The sequence below is a fragment of the Leucopleurus acutus genome (assembly GCF_964270905.1).
Source record: "Leucopleurus acutus genome assembly, chromosome: 3".
In the NCBI taxonomy this organism is placed as follows: domain Eukaryota; kingdom Metazoa; phylum Chordata; class Mammalia; order Artiodactyla; family Delphinidae; genus Leucopleurus; species Leucopleurus acutus.
This window is the reverse complement of record NC_139145.1, coordinates 14,396,195-14,411,679: the sequence shown is the minus strand read 5'-3', so window position 1 is coordinate 14,411,679 and position 15,485 is coordinate 14,396,195. Positions and strand designations below refer to the sequence as shown.

At 49.8% G+C, this 15,485-nt stretch overlaps 2 protein-coding genes across 2 annotated transcripts; one reads left to right on the top strand and one right to left on the bottom strand.

Moving 5' to 3' along the window:
- Positions 1-240: 240 nt before the first annotated feature.
- RACK1 (receptor for activated C kinase 1) lies at positions 241-4,844 on the top strand. The gene is made up of 8 exons (XM_082836702.1): positions 241-466; positions 1,472-1,643; positions 2,172-2,319; positions 2,566-2,661; positions 3,078-3,188; positions 3,625-3,765; positions 4,262-4,372; positions 4,736-4,844. Exons 1-8 carry the CDS (start codon positions 358-360, stop codon positions 4,799-4,801), a joined length of 954 nt encoding a protein of 317 aa, XP_082692828.1. The 5' UTR covers positions 241-357; the 3' UTR covers positions 4,802-4,844.
- A 1,564-nt stretch (positions 4,845-6,408) lies between these two features.
- TRIM41 (tripartite motif containing 41) lies at positions 6,409-15,485 on the bottom strand. Its single transcript, XM_082836649.1, has 6 exons — positions 14,429-15,485; positions 10,587-10,682; positions 8,635-8,865; positions 8,057-8,079; positions 7,732-7,859; positions 6,409-7,304 (listed from the first exon to the last, which is right to left on the bottom strand). Exons 1-6 carry the CDS (start codon positions 15,236-15,238, stop codon positions 6,700-6,702), a joined length of 1,893 nt encoding a protein of 630 aa, XP_082692775.1. The 5' UTR covers positions 15,239-15,485; the 3' UTR covers positions 6,409-6,699.

The following is a 15,485-nucleotide window of genomic DNA, read 5'->3' as shown; positions in this document are numbered from 1 at the left end:
TTCCGCTTCTTAGACCTCATGCCCCAACCGTGAGGAGCCTTTTTTAAATATTCGGGCGTGTTGGTTTCGGAATGTATTTGTAAGTTGTTGCCGAAGTATGTTGCGCGGCGGAGGAGACCATGAGGTCTTCTTATTTTACGTCCCACCGTGCACTACACGGCGCCACCATCTTGAGCAGAAGTGAATTATAGGAGGGCGCCATTTTGCTCGGGAGGTCGGATATTTCCGGTTCCGGCGCGGAGCTGCTCCCTCTTTTTCTCCGCAGGGCCGCGGCAGGAACGTGTGTGTCTGGGTCGCCTCTCTGAGCTATCCAGTTCCATCCTTGTCGCTGCGGCGGCACCCGCATCCGCCGGCGTCATGACTGAACAGATGACCCTTCGTGGCACCCTCAAGGGCCACAACGGCTGGGTGACCCAGATCGCTACCACTCCGCAGTTCCCGGACATGATACTGTCCGCCTCTCGAGGTACGGCTGAGGTGTCAGGTAGAGGACTGAGGGGTAGGGGGCGTTGCGCGCGTCGCATGACTGGGCCTGTGGGCCGCGAGGTGGGGTGTGAGTTGACCCCTGCCTAGTTGTCAGCACGGCTAAACCCATGAGGCGTCCCCACTTGGCAGACTCCGAAACACGGATGGCTGCCGGGAGGGTTGCACGGTTGGGGGCTTTTTTAAAGTCTCTGGCCCCCTAACCCGCGTGTGTGGCTGTGTGCCTAGGAGCCTACGCGTCGGGCGGCGCGGTGATGAACCCAACATGCCATCTGAGTGCCCATGCTGAAACCCAGAGGCTGTTTCTGAGCTGCCGCCCGGCCGTCTACTCGGTGGGAAGTGGGGGGACTCCACGGAGAACCTCGTGACACCAGTCTCACGGCTAACCCGGGTCTGCCCATTCTGCTCTGGATTTTTCTTATTCACTGTGTACCTGGTTGCCTTTGGAGACTTCTTGTGCCTTGCGTTTGCGCCCACGCTATTTAAAAATGAATCATCTAAGGCTAGGATCGTGTTTGGCACTTAATAGGAAAGCTTGTTGAGTGGAACACGTTGCAGGGAAAGCATGCAGTCCTGTAGCGCCTAAAGTGACTTCTAATTCCAGCACTTCTTGCAGCCCTCAGTAGTCTCTGGAGGCCCACAGCTAGTCTTCCCACACCCAGGCTGCTGTGTTAATGCATTAGATCTCAGAAAATACTTAACATAGACATTGAATTGGTCTGAATCTCCAAAAGGGGCATCCATAACCTGGGCATTCCACACACCTGAGTTAAATTCTCAGGGTACCGCTTAGCTCTACTTGACTCTTGAATAGAGAGTCACTTGGATTTGGCTAGTAACTGCAGTCATAGCCTGTAGTTTCTCTACGCCCTAAACGCCCTTAATTAATCTTGTGAGCCCATCAGTCATCTTGAGGCATTATCCAGTAGGTCAGAGGGTGGGCTGTGGGGTTTCTCACTGGGTTTTCTTTTGTTTTACCTGCCCTTAGACAAGACCATCATCATGTGGAAGCTGACCAGAGATGAGACCAACTACGGTATCCCACAGCGTGCTCTTCGGGGTCACTCCCACTTTGTTAGTGACGTGGTCATCTCCTCAGATGGCCAGTTTGCCCTCTCAGGCTCCTGGGATGGAACCCTTCGCCTCTGGGATCTCACAACGCAAGTAGCTGCTCTGGGGCACTGGGGGAAAGCTGGGTAGAAATGAGGTAGATAATATCTGGAAGTGGTTTCCCAGGGGTGATGGGTTCGTTGTGGGAACTATAAGGCAGAGAATACCTGGAGAAGATAGTTGTGTGGCCATCCTCCTTGTTTTTAATGTTATACAGAATTGCTGAGGAGTGGTCTGGCCGAGCAGTTTTATCAGATATTGCACTTGGGAGTAGGCACAGTTTGACTGTGTTGTGTGCTGGTAGCTCAGTCTTTGGATGGTCAGGCGTAACGGAGGATCTTGGTGATGAGAGGTGACATTGTCAGCCAATCCCCACATGGGAGTGAGGACATGTCCTGCAATTCTGAAGGGATTCTCCGGCATATTCTCAGCCAAGGGCCTGCTGTTATCAAAGCCATGTCCAGGGTTGTGTGAGTGATGCCGCTCCACTGGGAGAGGAACCAGGCCAGGGAAACAGTCTGACTGTGTAAGAATGTTTGCAAAGTCGGTCTAGAGAGTAACCACGTCCTTCCTTTCAGGGGCACCACCACGCGCCGATTTGTAGGCCATACCAAGGATGTGCTGAGTGTGGCCTTCTCTTCTGACAACCGGCAAATTGTCTCTGGCTCCCGAGATAAAACCATCAAGCTATGGAATACTCTGGGTGTATGCAAATATACTGTCCAGGTAAAGTGAAGGCACATGTAGGGAGCACATGTTGAACACTTTCTCCCACCCTTCTTAATGGTGCCTTTATGTGGTGATTTCAAGCGTCATCTGGAACCTAAAGGGGTTCTGTCAATCTTAAAGGTTTGGATTCTGAAGGTATGAATACAAGACTGTCAACATCCCACGTAACTGAGGGGAGGGGTGGGGGTCTACAGTTTCATGGGACAAGACAGTTTCTCCTTATTTCCTTTCCATCCTTTGCAGGATGAGAGCCACTCAGAGTGGGTGTCTTGCGTCCGCTTCTCGCCCAACAGCAGCAATCCCATTATTGTCTCCTGTGGCTGGGACAAGTTGGTCAAGGTGAGCTTGGACCCAGGGTGTAAGGCCTTTGCCAACCAGAATGTGTTCCCACTGCCTCCCAGTTGGTCACTCTGAAAGCTTTGTTCCTCAAGTGACCATTTTCTTCTTGATATTTGCTCATTACAGGCCATTAAATTTTGATATTTGGTCTGAAGTAGCTAATTGGGAACCCAGAGTCCCTTGTAAGATGGCAACACAGAAAGCTTTTTTTTTTCCCCCTCCCCAGTTTTAATCCTCATTGTCCTTACGTTGCCAAGACAGATTCTTTGACCTTCTTTGTTACTGATAGAATGGAAATTGGCTATCCTATCCAGGAATACTTTTAAGCACGGTGCCATGCCTTTTATTTGAGCTGAGCCCTCTTGACCCTGATGGATCCCCAGGCCAGGTTCTTCACCTATGACCCACAATTCCAGGTATGGAACTTGGCAAACTGTAAGCTGAAGACCAATCACATTGGCCACACAGGCTACCTGAACACTGTGACCGTCTCTCCAGATGGATCCCTCTGTGCTTCTGGAGGCAAGGTATTCAGAGGCCAGGAGTCTCCTACTCATTGGGGGACAGTGTCTTAGAATACCTAAGATAAGGAGATAGCAATTTAAGAGTAAATGTTTCTGAAGAATGTTCTGAAAATGACATAGATATGGTGTGCTCTTTAAAAGAGATCCTTTTCTGTGAAGCTGGTTTCTTAAAGCTGCTGATGAGATTAGGATCCTGTGTTTTTGGAGCTTATAGTGATGCATTTTGAAGTTGTCAGAGACTCTTGATAGGGTTAGTGAGGTGTCATGTATTAAAGGAAAAGCACACAGAGATAAATGTTGATAATTAAGAAATTGGCTTTGGGGAGGTCAGGGTACTGTGATAAGCAGTTACGAATTAAGGCAGAATCTTGAGACAAGGTGGGTGGGATTAACATCTAGAAGAAGTCACATTGCCCTCACTTGTGCCTTGTCCACCCAGGATGGCCAGGCCATGTTGTGGGACCTCAATGAAGGCAAGCACCTTTACACGCTAGATGGTGGGGACATCATCAATGCCCTGTGCTTCAGTCCCAACCGCTACTGGCTCTGTGCTGCTACGGGCCCTAGCATCAAGATCTGGGTGAGTGGGGGCTGCAGTTGAGGCCAGATACCTGGCTCTGCAAGCCCCGGCAATGTTATTTCCCAATGTGTCATCTGGCTCACTGGTGGGTTTGGACTTCCTGAACAACTGAACCATCACACTGCCAGTGTGAGAAGAATGAGTAAAACTTCTTGGGATTGGGATTTGCAGTGGTGGTAGATCTTTGCCTACTGAAAAAGAAGGAGGACCAAGTGTAGCAATTTACTCAACCTCAGCACAATTGACACTTGGGGTAATCCATTGTTGGAAGAGGCAGTCTTGTGCACTTTAGGATGTGTAACAGCCTCCCAGGCCTCTACTTCCCATAAGATGCCTGTAGCAAACTAGTGGCAAACAAAAATGCCTCTCGGCATTGCCAACTGTCCCCAAGGGGGCAAAAAAATCATTCTCTTTTGAGAATTACTGAATTACAGATCAGAGAGGCTTTTGAGAGTGGCATTGAAGTGCTGAGTGTCCGGTTTTACCCCTTCCCCAGGACTTGGAGGGCAAAATCATTGTAGATGAACTGAAGCAAGAAGTTATCAGTACCAGCAGCAAGGCAGAGCCGCCTCAATGTACCTCTCTGGCCTGGTCTGCTGATGGCCAGGTAAGTGGGTCTGTCCTCAGGTGATTCAGCTTTTAACCTTTCTCACTTTCTGCTCGTCAGCCATTTATAAAACCAGTGTCTTTGACATAAGTAAAATGATGGCTTACTGTCATTTTACTGACACAGCATCAGTAGGAAGATTGTGGTCTATGGGGCAGTGGTTACCTGCCTTCAATTAAGACCTTGATTAACTTCACCAGTTTACAAACCTGTGCGTGCTTACTGCCAGCTGTTGCTTCCTCTAGGAATACATAATCACCCGTGAATAGTAGTGGGTGATTAAAAAGAAGGGCCGTCTTTGTGGCAGTAGCAGGACTGTAGAACGCCATGGCTCTGATTTAACCTGTCATTTCTCCCTTGCAGACTCTGTTTGCTGGCTACACAGACAACCTGGTGCGAGTGTGGCAGGTGACCATTGGCACCCGCTAAAAACATGGGAGAGCTTTAAAAATTAAACTGGTTTTCATTTATAGTGAGTGTCTTCTCTGAAAACTTCCTGAAACTCATCAGGTTTGTGCAGTCTGCGTCAGATTGGGGCTCTGGTTAAAAAGGTTTTGCTTTTCTTGTTTTAATCCTTTAAGGCAGTGCTCCCTGACCTTTTTGACAGCAGGGACTTGTTTCATGGAAGGCACTTTTTCCACGGACCAGGGTTTGGGGAGAGGTTGGTGGTTTGGGCGGTAATGTGAGCAATGGGGAGCAGCAGACCAAAGCTTCCTTGCTCGCCCGCCACTCACCAGAGGTTGGGGACCCCTGCTTTAAGGCAAGGCAACTCACCAGAAGAGCTGCTGCGTAATGACTCCTTTGCACTCCTTCCATAATTGAAGATTCAAAATAGTGTGGGATGGTCTGGAGGTGTTAATAAATATAATCACAGAGATGGCTTTTCCTCAAGTGGCAGCTAAATGACAGATGTGCGGCATATTGAGGTCTCTTACATATACCCTCCAACTCATAATGGCAATGAGTCTTTTCTTTGACTTCAATTTAGTGGGATTTCAACTAGATATAATGACATATAAAAAGACTTTGGAGATGTAGTGTGCCTCAGTCTTGGGCTTGAGGGCCATGGTATGGTATAAAGTCTCATAGCAGTGGTAGAAAAGAAGTGGCAAATGTTCTTCAAGTAGGTATTCTGAGGGGCCTGCCAGTAACAGGCTAGGCAGGGTATTCAAATGGAGGGGGGTAAGATTTATACCTCAGTCTGTTGAAACAGAATCACACCTGATAGGGAAGGTACAATTAATCTGTCCTCCATTTGGTGGCATCTCCTTACTTTATACTTTTCTAAAGGAGTGGACTCCACAAAAGCAGCAAATAAACTTTTTATTTCCGCAACACAACCCATCTTCCCTTTCCCCCAGGAGCATAAATTGACCCCAGCCATCAAAGCAGAGGACAAAAGCTAATAAGTGACAGAAGGCAAAGGGTTACTAGAAAAATAGATTCTGCCCAAGGCTCTCCTCCCAGGGATTCAAATCCCTGTCCCCAGGCTCCCCTCCAGGGCTCACCAAATGGAGGGAACTAAGCAAAGAAGAGAGGCTGGAACCCTGACAAAAGGAACTCCACTGAACAAAAGGGAAAGGAGCCTGGCAGTGAAAAGACCTGAGGGTTTGGGGAGGGGAGGAGCTTTGCTCCTAGATTAAGTGCTGAAAAAAAGGAAGGGGGCGAGGAATAATTTATTGGGTGACGTGATGTACGGAGTTTTGATCATGTCGACCATTCCAGATCTCTCACTGAAGCTAAATTCTGGCCAGTCTATGGAGGTAGAAATTGGGGATGGAAGAAAAATTAGAATCCTTTGTACCTCCCCCAGAGAGTAGACTGTTTATTATCCAGGTCTACCCTTTTCCCAGCCTGCTTCCCCCAAAAAAGCTTCCAAATCCCTTAGCTAAAATTTACATCAGAAAATGGAATTGGAAATGAGGGCTGTCATGAGTCTTGCCCAAATCCTCCAGTCTCAGAACTGACATGAAAGTTGAACGGGGATGGGGAAAGGGAAGTTTATAATGAGATTACAATCTCCCCTCATCCCCTACTCAAAAACTCAGATCCCTGGGCGGAGGGAGGGAGAGAAGACCAGGCAACTGTTCTCATCAGGGACCCATGCAGACCTGTTGGACAAACATAGTAGGTGAGAAGACTGAGCTGGAGGCTAGGGGAGTTCATTAGGCTCCTAAGGGAGAAGCAGGGGCCTGGGGTCAAGGAGGAGCCGGAAGCAACGCAGTAACAAATAGAGGAGCCTTTGAGCTCCCAAATTTATGGGCTACTTTCCACCACCACCCGCCCCCCAGTGCTAACCAGAGGGGCCCCTGCGGGTGGCAGGTTGATCAAGGGCAGAGCTTGATACGGGTACCCTTGGAGAGCACCCGGAAGAAAGGGAAGACACGCTCGCCCAGGAAGGCAGCCGAAAAGGTGTGCACATGAGCCAGAGTCTCTGCATTGTAGAAGCCCAGGCGCCCGGCCTCATAGTCCAGGTACACACCAAAGCGCCTTGGTTTCTCACTTGGGCTCAGCAGTGTCTGCTCCGTTGAGCTCTGTGCCTGGTAGCGTTTGCCATTGGTGCCCACACACCACACTTCCCGCTGGAGCAGGGGCTGCTGGGGCAGGTGGAGCCGGCGGCGGCGGTGGTGATGGCGAGAGGAGGAGCTGGCATCACCGCTGCCCACAGAGGACCCCCCAGAGCCCACCTTCTCCTTATGATGGGTTGATTCACGGGCAGCACCCACTGCCCAGCCCCGCCGCCCGCCCACCTCTACCTCCCAGTAGTGCCGGCCAGAGCGGAAGCCCTGGGCCCCCAGCACGCAGCAGTCTGCCGAGAAGCGCTTGGAATGGTCAGCAACCTCCTGCCGCCGCTCTGCCAGGCGGACCCCCCGGCGGTCAGGGGACAGCATCAGGGCCGGGTGAGCCGTGTCAGGGTCCAGCGTCAGGTCCACTTGGGAGGAGGGAGGACAAATACGCCAAGGCTGGAACGACTGTTCCCTGTTAGCAGCTAACTCCAAGGTTTGGCCTTGCCTGCTGCCCTGCCCTTCACCTCTCTCCCTCCCCACCATCCAGCTGTCCTCAGCTCCCCACCCCAACCTAGAGTCCAGGCTCAAGTTCCTAGGGGCTCTCCTCCTTTCCCCACTCTGTTTTCAGGACACCAAAACACCATCTGTTTCCCTCTGGCCCCAGCTCTTATTCCCCAACACCTACCTGGGCTAGGACGAAAGCTACTCTTGGCTTGAAGCCCCCCCAGTTGGCCTCCCTGTATCCTGCTCCATCTCAGTACCCACTATTCCCCCAGGGCCCAACTTCCCTCAGAACCCAATCTCAGGTATGTGAAGAAAAAGGCAAAGGAAGGTCAAACATGACCTCCCTACCTCGGGCAGCCTGACAGAACATCCGGCTCATTTTCCTCACGATGGCGTCTGTCAGGAAGTCATGGCTATGGGGTTGACACGGGTCAGGGGACCAGACCTCTGGGGGCTGCAGCTGTACCTCTTCACACCTGGAGGAAGGGGACCGGGCAGGGGGTGGGACCATGATATTCCCAGAGGGAAGAGCAGAAGCTGAGGGGAAGGAGAGGGTCCAGGAGGCAGAAACTCGGGTCCTGGGGAAGGAAGGAGAGGAGCAGGATATCCAAGAGAGGCAGGGATGGGGAACCAGATGCCACTGGGTCACAAAGGATAAAGGGTGGGAACACACCTATTGAAAGTCTCCTTGATGTCCTGGGAATAACAGAAACAAAAAGAGGGAGAGGGAGAAAGAGACAAAGAGAGAGTCAGCTGCACAGGGATGGCTCCCTTCTCCCCATCTGATTCCAGCCAGAGAAAGAACTGAACTTGAACAAGGGAGTAAGAAAAAGGACACAAGGCCCTCAGTGAACATGCATCCATCTCGACCACCCCTATGCCTCAGTATGCCTAATTTAACTCATCCTACTGTGGGCCCAACAGAATTTTCAACCCCAGTAAAAGGATTTTCACAATACGACTTGGTTATATTCTTCAGGATGTCACTGTCAAAAATTCTTTCCTCAACTCTTAAAACCCTCCTTCTACGAACAGAATCTTCGTTCTTTTCATTGCGTATAATCAACACACACACCACATTTGGCATCAACTACTCCGCAGCCTCAAAAACCTTTTTGGTCTTCAGGTTAAATCACTGTGGGTTCCTCCCAGTGAGAAGAGAGGCAGCTCTGGACAGGTGTTTGGTAAGCACCGCCTGACAGAGCAGACACAGGGTTCTGGAGGGTGGACAGGGAAGGGGCCATTGCTCACCTGGAGCAGCCGCAGGCCCCCCTGCTGGCTCCGCTCCTGGGCCTCAGCCAGCAGGCGGCTCAGCTGGGCAGCCTGCTCCGAGAGGCGGCTGGCCGCTGCTCCCGCGCGCCCCAGCTGAGCTTCGTGCATCTCTCGGAGGCGCCGCTCTAGCCCTGCCTGCTCTTCGGCCAGAAACCGTGTCAGCCGCCCAAATTCTGAGGCCACAGCTGCCAGCTCTGACTTCATCTGGCTCTGGGATGATGCAAAGGGGATGGTGGATACCACCTCAACACACAGAAACATAAACCTCCAATTTTGCAACTGCTGCCCCTCAATCCAAGGCAAAGGAGCCCTACATTCTGAATGGAAAAAGGGCCCTGTCCCCTTCCCCATCTCCTGGCTTTAGCAGGCACCACTTCCATGCTCCTGGCACACTGGTCCCAAACTCACCAACCAATGCCTGCAACACTTATCTCCACCCTGGCTACCTAACTTGACTCGTTCTTCAGGTCTAAGCTTAAACATTCCTAAGAGAAGTATCTCTCTTCCAGATCTAAATCAGGACCACCCTCATAATTATCATTGTATCTCCTCATGGCATATATCTCAATTTGAAATGTTGTATTTACAGTGGAGTATCTTTTAACATTGTCTTCACCCACTTCTCTGTAAGTGCTGTTGCCACAGGGTCCTCGGACCCTGGCACAGTGCCGACCACAGAGTAGGTGCTGGTAAGAAGTTTTTGAAATGAATAAAAAATTCAGGAATCAAGATATGAAATTAGGGTCCTGGCTATACCACTAAGGACCTTGGGAAAGTCACCCAATCCTTCTAGATGAGGAGTCAGCAAACTTCTTCTGTAAAGGGTCAGATAATATTTTACACTTTATGGGCCAAGGGGCAAAATCATGGATATTATTACGTAGGTAACTTCTATATATAATGAGAGAAAACCTCTGCCCATTCCCACCCTATCTGCCTGGGCTGGACAATCCCAGATGATGGGCACACTTTTTGCCCAGATATAAGATGGAGACATTCTTAGGAAAAAGAGTAACAGGCCAGAGTGGGGAGGAAAGTCCTGGCTGGCCAAGTGGGTGAAGGAAATAGTTTCACTCTCTGTTCCAGTGAAACTCAGATCCTGACACCTCTGCACTCCAGGAGCCCAAAAGTCTCAACCTGGGCAGCTGGCTAGAAGCAAGATAACTCCCCAACTCCCAGACTCAGATTTCACCACTCAGTGCCTAGCAACTGCCAGCAACAGAGTCCCTATGTGTAGGTGGCAATGAATGAGCACGGGCCCCGGGAAGCGGCAAGGCTCAGCCACCCTCTCAGGGTGGCAGGCATTGGAGGGATGGGGGAAGAGGACAGACAGGAAGGATGCCCTGGCTTGGTCTCCAAAGCTCAGTGCCAGGCTATTCCAGTGCCTCCCGGACTTACAAAAAGAGGCAGAGGTAAGGGGGGGGAATTCGGGGGAAAATATCTGAAAATACTCCTTACATCAGAAACACTGGACTAGAAGATATTAGGTCTCTGCAGTGCTAACATTCCTCCCCTCATGCTCACTGCTGCTTTGCCCACCATTTGCCATCTATCCTGGAACCTGGAGCTTCTCTGATAGCTGATATCTGAATTTTGCCTTGCCCTCTTCTGCCCTCTGTGTTATCTGGTGTGGCGGGCACAGCAGTATGGGGCAGCAGCTCTTGGGTTAGGTGTCTGGGGTGGTAAACCTGCTCTGCAGCCTTGGGCCAGGCACCAACCCTCTCCAAGCTAAACCTGTTTCACTCCATTTTGGAACCTAGGAACAAACATGCCTCTTGATCCACTAAGGCCCCTCTCTCCTCACAACCCTGGGAAGGTGTCTGCCTCTCTCCCAGGCCTCGGCTGCCCCTCTTCAGCGGATCTAGTCACCCCTTGTGAGAGCCCATCTTCCCTGCTCTGACCACAGAGCCCTGTCAAGGACATTCACTCACCTTCAACTCTGTCACCCGCCTCTCCTCCTTGGCCTTCATCTTCTGCACAGCCTCCAAGTGCTTCCTCAGTGGTTCCACATGCCCCTGCAGTTTGGCCTAAGGAAACGAGGAAAGAAAGATTAGAGGCCTGGGATGCGAGAGGCACCTGTTCTCTGAGCCCACATACCCCATTCTCCCATTGGGGTTGGGGCTCAAAGCCTGATCACCATCACAGGTATCAAAGGAGCATCACACTCCCTTCCTCCCCTTTCTTCTCTTCAGATGATGACAAACGCCTCCAACCCTCCAGCTGCTCTCATGTACAAAGCCCTGGGTGTGCTCTTAAGGTAGGATCCTGGGACCTCCCAGGCAGTCCAGCAGTTAAGATTCCACGCTTCCACTGCAGGGAGCGAGGGTTCGATCCCTGGTCAGGGAACTAAGATCCCGCATACCATGCAGCACAGCCAAAAAGTAAAAAAAAATAAAATAAAAATTAAAAATAAAGGTAGGATCCTGATGACTACATAGCCCCACACTCAGAGGTGGAGTAAACCTGGCTTGAGCCCCTCACCACACAAAGTCCTTCCATATGAATGTTCCTACCTATAGTCCCTTCAATCTTCCTCATAATTTTCATCTCTAAATACTCTTCTGATGATTTTATGCCTGTGCTAAAAATCTTTCAACAGTTCTCCATGACTTGCAAAATATGAGGCTCTCATTGCTCCTTCATTTCTAGCCTCCCCTCCTACACCTCCCCTCCTACACCCCCTCAACATAGACTCTTAGTTTTAGTCACATAAAACTTGTCTTTTCCTGAGCATAATTCCATACCTTTATCCATGCTGTTCCCTCTGCCTGGGGCTACCCTTCTACACTTAGCCCAAGGCATTCTTCCTTTAAAACCCAGCTACCTGACCATGTCCCTGATGGTCCCCAACTTCCTCTGTGATCCCAAGGAACGTGAATACGCCTTTACAATACTCCCCTGCACTGCAATCATTTACAAGTGTGCTGCCCCCAGGACACACAGACTCATGGCAGCAGGAACCCCGCTTTACTTATTGTAATTTCTATGCTTCTCTCTGTCCACTGGCTTTCTCTACTACTCAGTTACTTGCTAAATGGAAAACAAATACCCTCTCCTCCTAAAGTTTTAACTCTCTCAGCAAATATGCTCTTGTGCTCTGTGTTCTAATCATCTGTAGCAAAATCTTTTACTTTAAAGGGCTGTTAGACTAGAATGGATGAGATAAGCCCAACTTTTGTCCTCTTTCCTTTTTTATGCCATCTACTCCTTCTGCCTTCTATGCCTTCTCCTTTTCCTTGAGGGGTAATACAGCATAGAAGAGCTCAAGCCTAGACTCTGATCTGAACCTGAATGCAGCCCGAGGCAAGCCATGCTTCCAGTTTCCTCATCTCAAAAGGGGAACTGGGAATAACAGAATCTGCCTCACAGACACTATGCTTAGCACAGTGTCTGGCATGGAGCAAAAGATCAGTACTAAATGTTATCTAAAATTCCCTACCCAAGCCTCAGCTGCCAATGACAGCCTGACAATGACCCTTGATCCAAAGAGGTGAGTGTCCCAGAGCACAAAAGGTAGTTGTTGCACAGGTTAACTGGTCGAAGAAAAAAATCATAATAAAATTACAATCAATCCGTAACATAAAAAGAACATAAACTACACAAAATTTTGCCTTTTGCTATTACTATCTACTTTCCTCCACAATAATTTCAACTCTATTAAGTCAGAATTCATGAGGCATAAGTTTCTCATTTAATATTTTTCCTAAATTGTTGACAAAAAATTCATACACACAAATCCAAATAGAGTACCATTTAAGAGAAAGTTTCAAGAACGTTTAACTTTCTTGAAGCTTTATTTATACATCATTTGTGCATTATTACCTATTCAATAAGGAAATATCTCTACAAAACAACAGTGTGCCAAGCTAATGCTAGTTAGTGTACATACCTGAAAAGAAACCACCTGCCTGTAAAATACCCTGTAAGTTAGAAAGGGAGTCACTCAAATTATCGTTTGACATAATGAAACTTATGTATTTGCATTTGCTGATCAGATTATTTGTGTCTGTGTGGCCTCTCCAAATTGCACAGCTCTACTGGCCTGGCATTCAACAGCTATGGCTAACACAAATTAAAATCCAGTTTCAGAAGCTCTTCAGAAGAGTTCTGCAAGGGAAGGGTGGAGAAGGGGTGGAATGCCCATGGATATTCCGCCCTGGGATCCAGTTAACAAAGTGACTGCACATTGTGTGATGAGTACAATTAACTAGAAACTGAGGGGATACAAAATGGAAGGACAAAAGGAGCTCACAATCTCCCCTAATAATGTAGGGCCTAAAAGGCAGGCGGTATTACCAGTTCAGTGATTCCCATACTAGCTTGGGCTTTCTAAAGATATTCTCCCTGTCACTGATTCAGAATCTCTAACGGTATGGCGCACTGTACTTCTGAAAACCTCCACTAATAATTGGGACAGTCAGCCACGTTTGACAATCACTATGTGCAAGGAATAGTTACTTGTCATGAGGGGTATAGGTTTGTATTAGCTGTATGTATCACTCACAGCTGAGAAGCTCTAGACATCTCACTCTAAAACTGGGGTAATGATAATAATACCTAAATAACGTTACTGTAGGAATCAGGAAAAGGTATGAAAACGCAAGTCATAAAACAAAAAAGCTCTGTGCAGACTACATAGAAGAAGCTACCCTCTCCTCCTGGTTCCACTGCTACAAACCCATCTGGGCCTTTGCTAAATAATGTTATTTCTACTGGCTGTCTCACACACAAATCTCCTTTATCTGTGTCCAAAGAATCAGGATCAGAAGTAGGAGGCAAGATATTAACTAAACTAGAATCAGACTCCAAGAAAAGTCACATGTCAGAAAAGTCAAACAAACAACAGACATCCAAACGGTGGTGACGCTGTTAACAGTATAGGCCAGGGCGGGGGGTGGTCAAAACCAAGTCCACCAGTTACTAGTAGCTGTGTGGCCCTGTGTATATCACTTAAATCTCTCTGTTTCCCAATCTGTAAAACAGGAATACAAACAATATCAAACTCACAGGATTGCTCTCAGTTTTAAATGAGACAGTCCATGAAAAGTGCTTAGTACAGTGCTGGGGTACATACTAAGAAATTAAAGTTCAAAGACATTCAGAGACTAAAAGCCAGGTCTTCTGACTTAAAAACCTCTCCCTTTTTTCTGAATTCCCAGGAAAGGTAAGAAGCCCTGGCCACGACACCAGAATGATGCAGATCCACGGAGAGAACCAAGCCGTATCTTGGAGTGGGTGGGGAACGCCTTAGAAAGCAAGTGAGGAGCGTATGGGTCTGATACGAGTAGTCAATACTACATTCTTGCCCCTCAGAGCCCCTTCTTATTTGAGCCCCAAGTTCTTTCCATTGCTAGGGGTTTTAGTCAAGGACACATTTAAGAGTCACCCAGAGTTAAATGAGACTGGTAGTAAAGCCCTAGGGGCTTGTCACTTGCATTCCTATTACTTAGGGACAGTGGAAGTGTAAAAGAGCAGTGGCTTTTCCCCAGAAGACAAAGCCCAGAGATATGGCATCACCAATTTTGCCAGATCTCCTCTGAGGAAGCCAGTCTTCCCTGGTCTTCTTCACTGTGTCTACTTTGTCTGTGTCCAGGATCCTTCTCACTCTAACCCATCCTGGTCCCAGTAAGTACTTAGGTAAGGAGAATCAGCTCAACAGTACATGAGGTTCTTCGAGGGGGAGCGGGGGGCGGGGGGAAGACATGTTTCCTTTTCCCAGCTCCTCTTACTTCCTCTCCACCCCCACTAAACTCCCATCTTCTACTTCTCTCACCTTGTACTCCTGCACCACCTCCTCCAGTGGCACCACGCTGTGCTGTTTGTGGCTCCTGGATTCTCGGCACACCACACAGATGGCTTCTTCATCCACCTCGCAAAAGAGCTTCAGGGCTTCTTGGTGTTTGGGACAAATGCCCTGCTCGTTCCCACGGCTCCCTCGACCAGGGGTTGGGTGCATCTGCCGAATCACCTGGACCATGTTAGCCAGCTGCAGGTTGGGGCGGAAGCTCCGCCTGGGAAAGCTCTTGCGGCACTGGGGGCAGGTGAAGCACCTCCGAGGGGCTGGAGGCGGGGGCAGTGGGGTGACGGGATCTAGCTCCTCTTCCTCGTCCTCCTCCAGCACTTCCTCCTCATCCTCCTCATCCTCCCCCCTCAGGTCCCCCTCCACGTTCCCCAAGTAGTAGTCCAGGTCTTCCTCCTCGTCCTCCTCCTCCCACACGTAGTCCATGTTTTCCCAGTTGGACCCGCCCATGCCACTGGTCCAGAACACACCCTCCTCTTCCTCCTCGACTTCCTCCTCCATGTCGCCCTCATAGTCTTCATCCCGCATGGGGGTGTCCCACCCCCCACCGGCCCCCACAGCCTCCACTTCCTCCTCCTCTCCGTCCTCCTCTTCTTCCTCCCGGTCTAACTCGTCCCTGTCCTCTTCATCCTCCCCTCCCCACAGCTGGGTTACACACACTCGGCAGAAGTTGTGCCCGCAGCCGATGGACACAGGGTCCGTGAAGTAATCGAGGCAGATGGCGCACACCGCCTCCTCCTGAAGGGTCTGCACAGGGTTGGGTGCCATGGCAACGGCAGCCATCTTAGTGTCCAGTCAGCCAGTGTAGACGGGCGGTGGGGAGCTGGGGGGCGGGGGGGTCTTCCCTCTCAGACGCCCTGACGACCCAGCCCCACCCCCAGCCCTGCCTCTATACACCTTGCCTCAAGCGCAGCCAGAGAAATGTCCTCCCGACAACCCACCCCTCCGCACAGAGTTCCCTACTCCCAGACAACAACCGTGTGCCTGAGAGGGGAGGGGATACAGCTGAGCGCTACCCCCAAGTCCCTCA